This window comes from Papaver somniferum, chromosome 2 (genome assembly GCF_003573695.1).
Source record: "Papaver somniferum cultivar HN1 chromosome 2, ASM357369v1, whole genome shotgun sequence".
NCBI classification, from domain to species: Eukaryota; Viridiplantae; Streptophyta; class Magnoliopsida; order Ranunculales; family Papaveraceae; genus Papaver; species Papaver somniferum.
Window position 1 is genome coordinate 150,681,051 of NC_039359.1, and position 12,790 is coordinate 150,693,840.

A 12,790-nucleotide genomic window follows, 5' to 3' on the forward strand; every position below is an offset into this window, starting at 1 on the left:
TGAAATGTACATACATTTAGGTTTGAGTAACCGTACCTAAACGTGTACACTTAGTCAGTTCAACAATAGTTAACCAATGGTTAGTCATATGAGCACTTTATTCATCTTCACCATAAATAGTTCAAATGACTCAAATGAAACTAGTTAGAGAGTTATTCAATTGCTTAGATATCATAGAAGTATACAAGACACAATCGAAGCAAAATCGATTTTGATTCACTCGAATCAATTCATGAACGTTATACCCACAGTTTGTAAAGATTTCTTTCCTTAATATATAAATGTTTTAGTTCATGAATTCTAACCAAGTAGTACATACTCATCAAACCATTCACTCGTCGTTCTTCACCCTTCTTTGGATAGTATGCTACGTAATTAGTGCAAAGAGACAAATCTTCTTCTAAAGTAAACTCATGAGTTGGGGGTGCCATTTTTTTTTAGTATATGCTCTGAAGATTATGAAAAACCATGTATGCCTATATATAGTACAGGTTACAATGGCTATATATTTAAAAAAAGAGTCGTTCATAGATTTTTGTGCAAAAGTATAGAAAGTTCGGCTCATATGAAGGTTTGAACATAAGCCGAATCTATTTATGTAATGGCTAGAATTTCAAATTTTGAAACTTCTTACATGTTCGGCTTATATAAGTTTTCCGATCTAAGCCGAACCACTCACTGAATCTCTAACGAATCTCAACGATCAGTTCTCTAATAAATCTCGGTGTTCTTCTCGTCAACCATGTATAACACATTCCAAGCTCGTATCTTCCTCCATGGCGTATTTCCCAAAGGTTTTGAACTCTAGCTTCCTTAAAAAAAATACCGAATTTAGTATGCAAACTAAAGCGTTAAGCGCGGTGTAACTTCATTTAAAATACTAACCTTCTGTTCATTAGCGCGGTGGAACTTCTAATAAAAGCTCTGACAAGAATTTTATCATCTTCAACGGTGAATGGTTCCATTTTTTAGTACAAATGCAACAAACAAAAATTGGTATGTGTAGAAATGAGTAGGAATGAGATGCACTATATATAGAAATTCCCCAACGGATCAATAGCTTAAAAATAAAATAAAAAAACTAGTTATTAAACTCAAAGTACACTATCGAAATTAAATATTCGGCGCAAACTTAATACCATCAAATAAGCCGAGCCTGAAGGACAAATGATTCGGCGCCTAACTAACATTACAGGATACGCTGAACCATGAACTGGATTACACGACAATAATAGATTTTAAAGCTCGGCTTATAACGCAAATTATAGAGTGAACCGAACCATAGACATACAAGATTCGGCTTATAACCTCAATTATAGGACAAGCCGAACCTAACAAAGAATACCAGAAAAACAACTTAAATAATTAACTATTACGCCATCGGTTAAAACATGAAATCCAAGGTGTGTCCATAACACTAATCCAGAGTACTTACGCAAACATTAAAAAGATAGTTCAGCACATAAGAGTCAAAGAACTTGCAAAGTGTACTTAATACTTAAGAAAACATTAAAAAGAACTTGGAAAACTTAAAAGTGCACTTAACGACGACCCTTCTTGCTAGTTCCACGACCACCTCTTCTTTCTCCTTGGCGTTCATCTTCCGACGCATCATCCCTAGTACCACCTTCACTTGTACCTTCACCAGCTTGTCGAGTCCTCTTAGTTGTAGGCCTTTGTGCGGGTACCTCGGATTCCTTGGGTCCTTGTCCTTTGTTTATAATTGCATCCCACTTGGTGTAGAGGAATTTCTATTCATCAACAGTCATAGGTGTTTTGCAACTAAGTTTGGTCTTCATTTTCTTCAACATCTCCTTACCCGCGGCAACCTATTTTCATTACAACTTTCAATTGTAAGTACAAGTATAAAGTGAAATTATATATACAAGAGTATAAAGTGAAATTTTACAACATCTCCTTACCATTAACTTGTAAGCCCTCAATACTTCTTCGGCAGAAGACTTGGCAGAGATCTTGATTGCCGTCAACTTCCCCTTCGCCTTATCAGCTTTCTTTTGACTTCTCTTATTGATAATGAAGGGATGAGAAATCTGGTTATACCAATCCATGTAGCCCTGATCCTCTTCACATGGATCACCACCTAAAGGTACTAACTTGGTAGCATCTAGTGTGTTAGTATCTAAATTATTCCAATACTCAAGAGTAGGTTCGGGTTCATACTTTGGCTCCCATGATGAAGTGGTGCTTTTAGTTCCAGTACCACTCTTTGGTAACAACCTGAATTTCTCATCAAACAAAGGAACCTTTTGGACGCATCCTAATTGACGGAGTACACGCCGAGGATCGTATATAACATAACCACCGGGATACCACAATGGCCCATGATACATACCTACCGGCATATCCTCATCTTCAACAACTTCATCTTCTTCATCTTCCTTCTCATATGGTTGAAAAGTGACATCATCAACACCCAGTGTGTCTAACGTCTCTCTCAATGTTGCCACCAAGTGTTTTTTGTTCCTTTTCTTCGAGTCCTCGTACCCGTACCGTGCTGCAGATGGCTCTATATCAACATAATCGACATCCTTCTCATATACTTTGGCCAAGTCCAAAATTGGGAAATGGTCATATATCCACACCTACATCCAAAGAACCACATTCAAAAATCAAAGGAATTGAAGTGATAGAAACAGTTTTTACTTGGAAACATCAAATTAAGAATAAAGTTTGCAAACTCATAGAATAGTTCGGCTTATATAGATAAAGTATTCTAAGCCGAACCTAATAAATAACAAGTTCGGCTTATACGACTTTGGTACTTATAAGCCGAACCATACTCTGAACTCCCAATAGTTACCTGGAGAAAAGTGAAGTTCCCTCCGATGTTTGTACTTGTCAACCTAGACGCGGTTGCACGTTGATCCATCAGGTAAGCGAGCGTACCCGTTCCCCAAGCATAATTGTTACAAGTTTCAAGATTCTTTACCAATTGGAGAAAATTAGCATTTACCTTGTTTCCAGTTGTGTCGCGAAAGATGTCTCTACCAAGAGTATAAAGCAAGTAGGCAGTTCCGGCTTGCTTCACTTTGACGGAATCCATTACTCTCTGCTTTGTGTTCTCAAACTCCTTTTTCAAGTTAGTCAACTTGATCTTCTTATTCTTCTTATTTATGCCATTGGGAGTGCATAGAGAATTGACATTCCCGGTACAAATTGTAGAGCTCATCCCAACTCATGTCATAAAAATCAGCATCCACATTTCTACCCCTTGCTTTAAGGCCTGTAATTTTACTAGCCTCATCAGGAGTGATTGCCATCTCTCCAAAAGGTAATTGAAATGTGCAAGTTTCTGGACAAAAGCGCTCGGTAAAGGCAGAGGTCGACACACTATCATATTCATTGTGTCCATAATTGATAGCAGGCCATAAAGCACTGGATTGTACGTAAGCAATCACCTCATGAACCTCTTCAGAAAGTTTCCATTCCGCTTCCCTCTGGTGTCTCAATACTCGGACTGCACGGTTGTGATCAGGAGTCTCATAAATTCTCTTCGCCCAAGATTCGGCATAACCAATCAACACATTTCCTCCATCTTGCGGAAGACCATGAGGCAAACCATGTGATCGAGGTGTAATTACGTCATCTTCATCAGGAATGTGTAAACCAGTGATCCGTCGATCAACATCGTCCTTCTCTTTCTCGGGTTCTGCCACCTTCTTACCTTTCTTGTCTTTCTTGGGTTTTCCTTGAGGTTGCGTTTCTTGATGAACTTCTTGATTATCATCAACTTCTTCATATTCAGCTTCTTCTTCTAAAAAGTATCCTCTAGCTCCCGCTCCCAATTTTTTCTTACCTCCTCCTCTAGGATCGGGAGTTTAAGAAGTAGAAGGTGTTACCTCCATCTTCTTCCTCTTTGTAGCTGCATTTGTCCTGACACAAGTATGAAAGTTATAAGACTAATTCGAACAACAAAAAGATTTGGAATGCCAAATATTTGTAAAAAAATACAAATGTTCGGCTTATCCGAAATAGAACATATACGCCGAACTATGTCTTAACATTTTGCTTACCTTACACAGAGAGTGGTTTGACTCATAAGTACCAAAGACTTCTAAGCCGATCCTACATACTCGGCTCACAGCCAAAATCATCGAATAAGCCGAACCCATAAGTATGAATTGAAACATGTATTCGGCCCAACATGATATCATATAAATAAGCCGATCCTATATACTTGTAAAATTTATGGAATTTTAACAATGATATTCAGCGCAAAACTAACACTATCGAATAAGCCGAATCTAGACTTATGAATTGAAACATTTATTCGGCGCAAAATGGTGTCATACAAATAAGACGATCCTACACATGCAGAATTCAAGGAATTCAAACAACATTGATCGGCGCAAAACTAATACTACCATATAAGCCGAGCCTAAGACATGCAAAATATCTGAAATTCACAAACAATATTCGGCACAAAACTTATACTACCATATAAGCCGAGCCTAAGACATGCAAAATATCTCACAAACCATATTCAGCACAAAACTTATACTACCATATAAGCCGAGCCTATGTACATGCAAAATATCTGAAATTCACATAACATATTCAGATAACAAAACTAACAGCATCGTATAAGCCGATCCTAAATATAAGTCTTTGTGTCACTAAAGTTCGGCTCAAAAAGGATTTCAGATGTGCGCCGAGCCGTTCATATGCACTTTCAGGGTTCAGTTTCAGGAACAGCTCGGCGCACATCTAACATTAATTTTACGCCGAACCCAACACTGTAACCGCCACACAAACATGATTTTGACGAATTAAATCAATCAAACCAATCAAAAACATCAAATACGAGATGGGTTTGTAAAACTAACCTTCTTATTCTCATTTCTGGAGTTGGTTCTTCTTCAATCTCTTCTTCCGGTTGATTTTGTGGTTGATTTTGAGTTTCTTCTTCACTCTCTAAAGCTTTTTCTTCTTCAACGGGTTGTTCAATCGCTCGATTAGAACGAGATACCGGCTTACGGCGAACCATTATATAGATGAGTTTAATCGTCGACTAAATTTTCACGAATCGACGATTAGATTTCGGCGATGATACGATGAAAAAAAAAGAAGGAGAAGGTGGGTTCGGCTGTGGAGGATGAGGAGGAAGAAGAAGGGGTTGAAACTGATTTTAGGTTTATGATTATAGATTTTTGTATTAAGGTTAGAGATAGATTAGTAATTTATAGAATTTAAGGGCATATAGGTAATTGAACCACCCATAGGGTACCCCTTATAAGGTCACCCAAGTTAGGACTAGTCCTTTGTATCCCTTGAAAGTTTTTGGTATGCCCAATATCATGGTTCATCTCCAGGGATACGAGATGGAGAGATTTACCCGGAACCTCTATCTCTTTTGTCTAAAACGTGTAGAAAACCACATCGCTTTCCTACTAAGAACTTTGCAATACCAAGTCATTTAGTAATGCAAATCAAGCTTATTGTCTGCGTCTGCATACATTTCAATAGAGGACAAGTTAATTACGATCTACCTTGAATTAAGATTTGTCTAAACAGGATTAACCTTGTAAACATTTTTAATATTCTCTACGTCCCTGGAAAAGAGATAAATCAAAAGAAATGGAAATTGTGGATTCCATAATCCCTCATAATCAGAATCCTACTCAGAAATATGTTTGTTCCAGTAGTCCACATCTTTACATAAACATTCTGGAATAAACTGTTTGAAATTTTTTACTAGAAAAATAAACGGTCGAAAACACATTACTACATTATCTCTTGAGACAAAGCAAATGGCGTCTATCATTTTTGTTGTTTTATAGGTTGATGCCTTGATAGTCGATAGACTCAATTCCTTGGCTATAACTTAACGACAGCTGATTACTGAAAAGTCAATTCAACTGTTTAGTTTGACTTACGACGTGTGACAATACGAGTTTTTCCTTCAAGCAATTTCTCATATAAATTTGCAGCACGAAACTCCACACAAGTTAAATATCTTGATGGCGGAAGAAGCTTTTTTTTTTGATCGGTCAAAGGGTCAAAGAGAAAATTCATTGAAAAGAGAGGTACTTAAGAGGGTATCTCAACCCAATGAATACAAGCGCGAACAAATAGTGAAGGGCATTTTGACAAAGCCAAAATAACGAAAAAACAAACTTACAAAGGCCGGAACAAAGAGTCCCACAATGCAATCACCATATTCGCCGTTAGACCTAACATCCTTATATTGGATTCGGCCCAAAAGAATGCTTGTAGTTTAACATTTTTAATGAGGCTTACCAAATTTTTCTTTTTGTTTTCAAAGACTCTTGCATTTCGCTCTCTCCATATGCACCACCATATTGCAACCGGAATGTTATTCCAAATTTGACTAAGTCTTTCGTCACCCCAATTAAACTTCCATGACTTCGCATTTGTGGTGACATTTGAATTGTAAGTCCAATCAAAGCGGTATCCTTCCACAAAGTAATCCCAAATTTTCCGGGTTCTCCAACATTCATAAAACAAATGCGAACTAGTTTCATTGTCTTCATCACAAAAACAACATAAGCTAGAGACTTCCACCCCTTCTTAAAAGCTTATCCGCCATCATTATCTTATCATGAGAAAGAAGCCAAAGAAAAAAGTTGATTTCGCAAGGATACTCCCGGCTCCATACAACATCAATTGGAAAATTTGACTCACCTTGATCTTCAACGCTCCCGATGGTTGAAGAAGCTGTAGCGCTGGCGATACGTGACGGTCATTAAACGAAAAATAGTGCTATCGACCCACCGGAAAATAACAAGAACGGCGATGATGCTGAAATTGTTAACGCAAAAGGTCTTCAGAATGGTCGTTGTTTTTCTTTTGTGAAGATTAAGCTCGAACCATCTGGTTCATTGAAGGATTTAGATTCTGATAAGTTGAAAGCAGAAATAAAAAAATGGGCCAAAGCCGTTGTGAAATTCGCTCGTCAATTCAGTAGTCGTGGTTTTGGTAGCAGCCGTGGCGGTGGTGGTGGCGTTTCTAGTGACTGATTTTATATAGTCATGAAATTGTGCATAATCATAAAACTCTGTCCGGTGAGCGTATCGGAGCCTAGACAAGATTGTTGTTCAAGGGAGAAATTTGAAGCCAATGAAGTTATTGGGATCAATTGAATTCCAAACATGTACAGTAATTTGACATTTTGCAGTTTGTAATGTATTTTCCGGTGACTTGTTCATAATGTTTTGATTGAATTGTGTATGTAATAACTTGTATAAATCATTAACAAACATAAATTTTTTGATTTCTAACAAATCCAGCATTCTGCAACAGCTGCCACACAGCCGCCAATGTGTGCAAGAAAGGTTCAAATCGGTAGGAATATTTTTTTTCTTTGATTCTTTTTTCCGTTTGAATTTGCCAAAGCAAGGAAGTCTAAACTTCCAAGTTTGGCTATATGCATAGTAGTAGGTAGTACTCAAACGACACGATAAGACACAAAAAACACACTGCAATGTGGCTTCAAACAGAAAAATTGGCATCACAATCTCACAAGGCATTCAGTAACGAAACAACAGCAAAAATCATGATTTGAGTACATTTGTTCCCGCGAAGAAACAGATTAATCTATGAAAACATGGAAAAACCTATATATACTCTCCTCTGACTAATTGCACATACAAGGTTTCTTCACTCATTTTCGTTGTTTCTTTTATCCTCCGGACGAAATTTAAGTGTTGTATATGGTACTGATTCCAAGAAACCAATTTCAGATTCCGAGATTTGTCTCTCAATGTTGTGTTTTTTGCTCACTCCATCTTCTTTTCCCCGGATATGCTTCTCAAAAGTTGTCTAGAACAAACATTTTGTGCCTGAGCAGCATTTTTGACACGGTTTGCTTTGACCCATGCTGGTTCCTGTACGAGAAAAGAAATTTCCAAGCTCATTAAAATTTACGACTGCACACTTGAGGACGAGGTAGGTCAACATTGTGTATTGTGTGATTATCTATCGTTGTTTAACAAAGTCTATGAGTTTGTTCCGGATTAATCTGAAAACAAAATAGTCAAGAAACAATTTTTTAAATTACAGCTGAAGCTAGAAATACCTCAGGCACAAAATGAGAGAACCCAAATTTGATCATCAGAAGAACGTGTTCCATGATGAGGATTGCTGCAAGACCAGGTTCAATTTTCCATTTCCCCTCCTCATCATACAAGCACACCAGAAGCACACAGTTGGTACATATTGACATCACTATCAAAAACTGAAATTCACAAGCCCAGAAGGAACGTTAGGTGACAAAACAAAGATCAGTCAAACTTAAAAGTCTAAAGAAGAAAGCCAAACCTGAAATATGTTTAGCCAAGCTCCAATTGTTGCCGCATTGCGTGGAACAGGCCGTTTCAACATTACAAGCAGCTTCAATGCATCAGTTCTGATTTCTGTGATATTATTCTGCAAAAAATAGTAAACAAAATTAAAATACACTTCAACGAGAACATATTTTTTGTTTTCAGTCAGTTAAGAGAGAATACTTTACCAAGGCAGCAAAGGAGAATGCAAGAGGAAATGCGCATGCAAACATCATGATCATTCCAAACTGCAGTGCCAATTCAAGAAAGTCTGAAAGAAGTTTACAAATTCTGTTAAACCAAGAAAACGAAGTGTATTGACATCAGAAAGTTTCGTTTTAATTTTACAGATTACTACCATCAAATAGACCATCTTCAAGTTCTTCACCAATGCTTGCAGAATAAGCAGGTTTCAGATATTCTTTCTCTACTCTAGGAATCACTTGACTTCTCCCAGTTGAAAATCCATTCTCATGCTTTTTCTTGCTTTGGGGACACAGAAATATTTGTGTCAGAACCCTAAGAATAGTAGTTTAATATGCAGAAAAATTCAGTACACCCAAACAGAACTGGATTGGGAAGATCATAACATATGGAAGGCCAAGAAGCTAACCGAACAGCTCTGTACTTTTTATAACTGTATTTGAGGTACGGAATAGAGTTTTCCAACAAATTCTCAAACACCTGCAAGAAATTTCCAAATCCGAGTTATAGATAACTTATAACAGGCGCAAAATAGACAGCAGAAAACTAAGCTTTGGTTTAAAGTAACTGCATCAACTCATCATGTCAAAAAAAAAAGGAAAAAAAAAAAGGAAAAAAAAAAAAACTCCATCAGTTCAGCTATTCTCACCTGAGATACAATTAAACGTTGAATCAAGACCTGACGAAGTGTCTTGAAGTTGCGGTGCAGAAGGGCATGATAGAATACACCGATATATGATTGCATAAAGTAAAGACCAAAAACCTGCCGAAGGAAGTGAAGTAAATGCAGACTAGTAAGACGCTCAATAAATAGAAACAAGGTTCAACTGATAATTAAGAGTTTTATGCTAGTTAGTTACCTTGTAAACTAAACTATCAGCCCTTGATTCTGAACTTCCATTGTTTTCATACTTAATAAGCCTGACTGACACTTTCCCACCGATTCTAGTTAAGTATTGGATGGCGAAAAGATAGATGGCTGTTAGCCCAAACCTAAAACAAAAGGAGAACATAAATGAGAGAAGAACAATTTAGCTGATTAAAATAAAATAGTCGGCCAGATTTTCTTATGTACAAGAAAAAAGCATGACATTTGAAGGCGATCTGTTAGATGTACATCACTTGGATGCTAGACATAGCATTATTGCAGCTATATATTAACTCATAAGAACAAAAAAGATAAACAGAAGGATAAGTCTTACTTCAAAATATCAGATTCCATGACCTCGTATAGATGAGCATAAGCCAACTCAAAAGGCAACTGTAAACAAATAATACTCATGATAACCATTGCATCATTTCTGAATCTCAGTAGATGTCCAAACCACTCAGCCCTTCGTAGTGCTTCTTTCTCTTTCGTTTTGTCTACTATTGGTTTCTTTATGAGTTCCTCACGTGGCATAGCAGAACTCCTTTCACTATCAGCAAATTTGCATCCTTGATCCGCTCCTACTGAAGTTTGCCATCTGTCCATAAGAAGAGATTGAGGTCTTTAACACTAATATGGGAGGGTATCAAGAGATGAGGGAAAAAAATGTTTCGAAGTTACCTATATAGAAGTGCTGAGTTCTTTCGTTTCCAAAATTGGAAGAAAAGCACCGCCCATGAAATTAAAAATATGAAAAAAATAGGAAGCATGAACAATTGCCAAGGCCTGAAAACAGTATTCGATAAAGAAACAAGCGTTCAGTAAATGCTGATCCACCCATAGACTATCTCTTAAGGAAACTGGTATGAATTTAAAGAACCATACCCAAAATCAATCAACTGCAAGATTAGCCCAAAACCCGCAGGAAAGATTATCCACCGTGTATACATACCGAGAAATGCGAAGTATGTTGCGACCTGCATTGCAATATGATTTCTTGGTTACAACAATCAGAAATGAAATTGTGCTAGCACAGGTAACGCTAGAGAGATGTGAGTGCAGGACTTGGTGACCTTTGAATCCCAGGATGAGCAAAAGAGACTCGGGATTTAGGTGCAACAGTAACATTCTTTTGACCCAAGTCATTTTGGGACCCGCAAAGGTGGAATACCCTAAATCCTTTATAGTCCATGCAAGCAACCACTACCAGATAACACAGACGCTTTCTGATAACTCCGCTTAATAGCACCTTTACCTAGCGCAATCACCTTTCCCGTGTTAACTTTAGGGATCCTTTACTACTTAATAGGCTTCGCTGCAGTGTAGTGGTTTGACTAATTTTTGTGTAACATTGGTAAGTCTTTTTTTGACCAAAACGGAACTACTCCTATGCTCTAATGGAGCCACACTCCAGCTAAGTTAACCTCTCCTCACATATGTAGGGGATCTGGTAGTCTAAAGTTCCCCTGCTCCCACCTCCTCTTAAGCAACAGCATGATCCTCAAGAGAATATATAAAAGTACAAAAGGGAAACACTAATTCATGATCTTACGATTCTTACCTTTGTCCCAAAATATGAGTAAATTTCATCGATTGGCTGCCATGTGAAGTCCAACCAGTTGAGTGCCCAGGTTCTTAAAAGTTGCTTCCTCCTAATCTCATCTACACAAAAAAAAAACCTTACCATTCTTTAAGTGCCACACTATATATATCAAGAGGGAGAGAGCGAGAGAGCGAGAGAAGATTATTAGCATACCATGCAAAGGGAAAACATGTTTAACAACACCTTCAGTTTCCAACCTCTTAAGCAAAGACTCCCCAGGTTTCCAACAAAACTCTTGGTTATCAAACCTTAGTGCTATAACGGAGTCCGTCTTGTTAACCTGCAAGCTTCAGGTTAATACTACAGTACAATGTAATCCAGAATATGAACAACAAATGCAATTTTTATGCTCAAGATTTCTAGTAAAAGCAAATCAAACAACAATTTCGAGAAGAAAACTACTCACAATTCCGTAAATCAAGTGATTGAAACAACGGAAACGCTCACACCAACTGAATAGAGAACCATCAGGTTGTCTTACAAATGCTTCAATTTCCTCCCACTCAAACCGTAACTCCATCCCTGAAACACAAACCCCGAGATTATTTACACAATCACAGACAAAAGTACATAGGACCATATATTGCCACTTGAATGCTAGTAGAACAAACACTCAGAACCAAAAACTAACGAGCAAGGAGCAAAAGGATGAATCTGTACCTATGTATGTTAGCTTCTTTATCTCCAATTCAGCTGCAGCCCTTCCCAATGTCTCCAAAGGAGCTGCCACCTGCAAAACACAACCATAGACAATCCCATCAAACAAATCAAATTCTGTCATATCACAACCATAGATAAAATCAATACATCTTCACATGAATAACACAGATTAAGCAACACTATTAATGAATGAAACCCCATTGAAAAAAGAAAATTCAAAAAAGAAAAAGAGAAATCCCACCTTTATAAACTCTTCAGCAAGACCAACAACTCTCTCAACAATCAATCCAACTTTCTTCATTTGTGAAACCAACACATCAACAGAGTCCTCCTCATAATCCACCCTTTCTTCCTTCGAATTCTTCTTTGCTACTACAATCCCAATCTCAAACCCAGTTTGTTCTTCTCCATGCCCATTCATCTCCACCACCACCACCATCACCACCCCTCAAAATACAGCAAAAATCTCTCCTCCAAACACTAAAACAACTAAAATGGCAAAAAGGGTTTGTCTAAAGAATCAAAACACCAAAGTGGGTATTGAATTAATGGGATTCTGAATAAGATAAAATCATTTTCTTCAATTTTTTGTTTTCTGGGTGAAAAAAAACAAGAAAAGAAAAATGAAGAAACCAACAGATGTTTAGGATTGAGGGTTTTGTGGAGATGTTGTAAGAATGGAGTGACATGTGGAGGGTATATGTAAGCATTGGGAAAATGGCAGTTTCTCTGGGGCTGAAAGAGGGAGACAAAGGAAAATGATGAAAATTCAGAAAATCTCTCCATTGGGCGGGTGCGTTTCTCAATGTGATATCTGAAAAAGAAAAACTGTTTTCTTTTTTATTCAGGGAGCTCTCTCTTCTCGTGAATCAATGGCAAAAATGTCATCATTACTGCTTCTCTGTCATCCACAAGACCAAGAGGAGGTTGTTGGATGACCGAATTTATGAATTCTTTGGGTTTGGATTCTCTATATTTAATGTTAGATATTGAAACCATACTGTAAAATTGGGTTTGAGAATTTTTGTCTCTGAATTGTTTGTCATACTGTTGCACATATTTATCCTAGTTTAATTGGGGGCCAAAACTTCAAATTGGGGCCATCGAATTTTGTTTGCCCCCAAAATTTTCAGGGGTGTTTAAATATCG

General features: G+C 37.5%; 1 protein-coding gene across 2 annotated transcripts; it reads right to left on the reverse strand.

Annotated features, from left to right (window-relative positions):
* Nucleotides 1-7,449: 7,449 nt before the first annotated feature.
* On the reverse strand, nucleotides 7,450-12,584 carry LOC113349446 (anoctamin-like protein Os01g0706700). 2 transcript variants are annotated; one of them, XM_026593418.1, is made up of 16 exons: nucleotides 11,883-12,584; nucleotides 11,642-11,711; nucleotides 11,388-11,503; nucleotides 11,135-11,261; nucleotides 10,940-11,040; nucleotides 10,264-10,355; nucleotides 10,060-10,164; nucleotides 9,713-9,976; nucleotides 9,371-9,503; nucleotides 9,160-9,273; nucleotides 8,920-8,990; nucleotides 8,665-8,825; nucleotides 8,495-8,577; nucleotides 8,302-8,409; nucleotides 8,060-8,218; nucleotides 7,450-7,868 (listed from the first exon to the last, which is right to left on the reverse strand). In XM_026593418.1, the coding sequence occupies exons 1-16, from the start codon at nucleotides 12,078-12,080 to the stop codon at nucleotides 7,761-7,763; spliced, it is 2,010 nt and encodes a 669-aa protein (XP_026449203.1). In that variant the 5' UTR covers nucleotides 12,081-12,584; the 3' UTR covers nucleotides 7,450-7,760. The 2 variants fall into 2 exon arrangements, with proteins under 2 accessions (XP_026449203.1, XP_026449204.1); XM_026593419.1 differs by having other exon boundaries at nucleotides 8,665-8,792; nucleotides 11,883-12,583.
* Nucleotides 12,585-12,790: the final 206 nt, after the last annotated feature.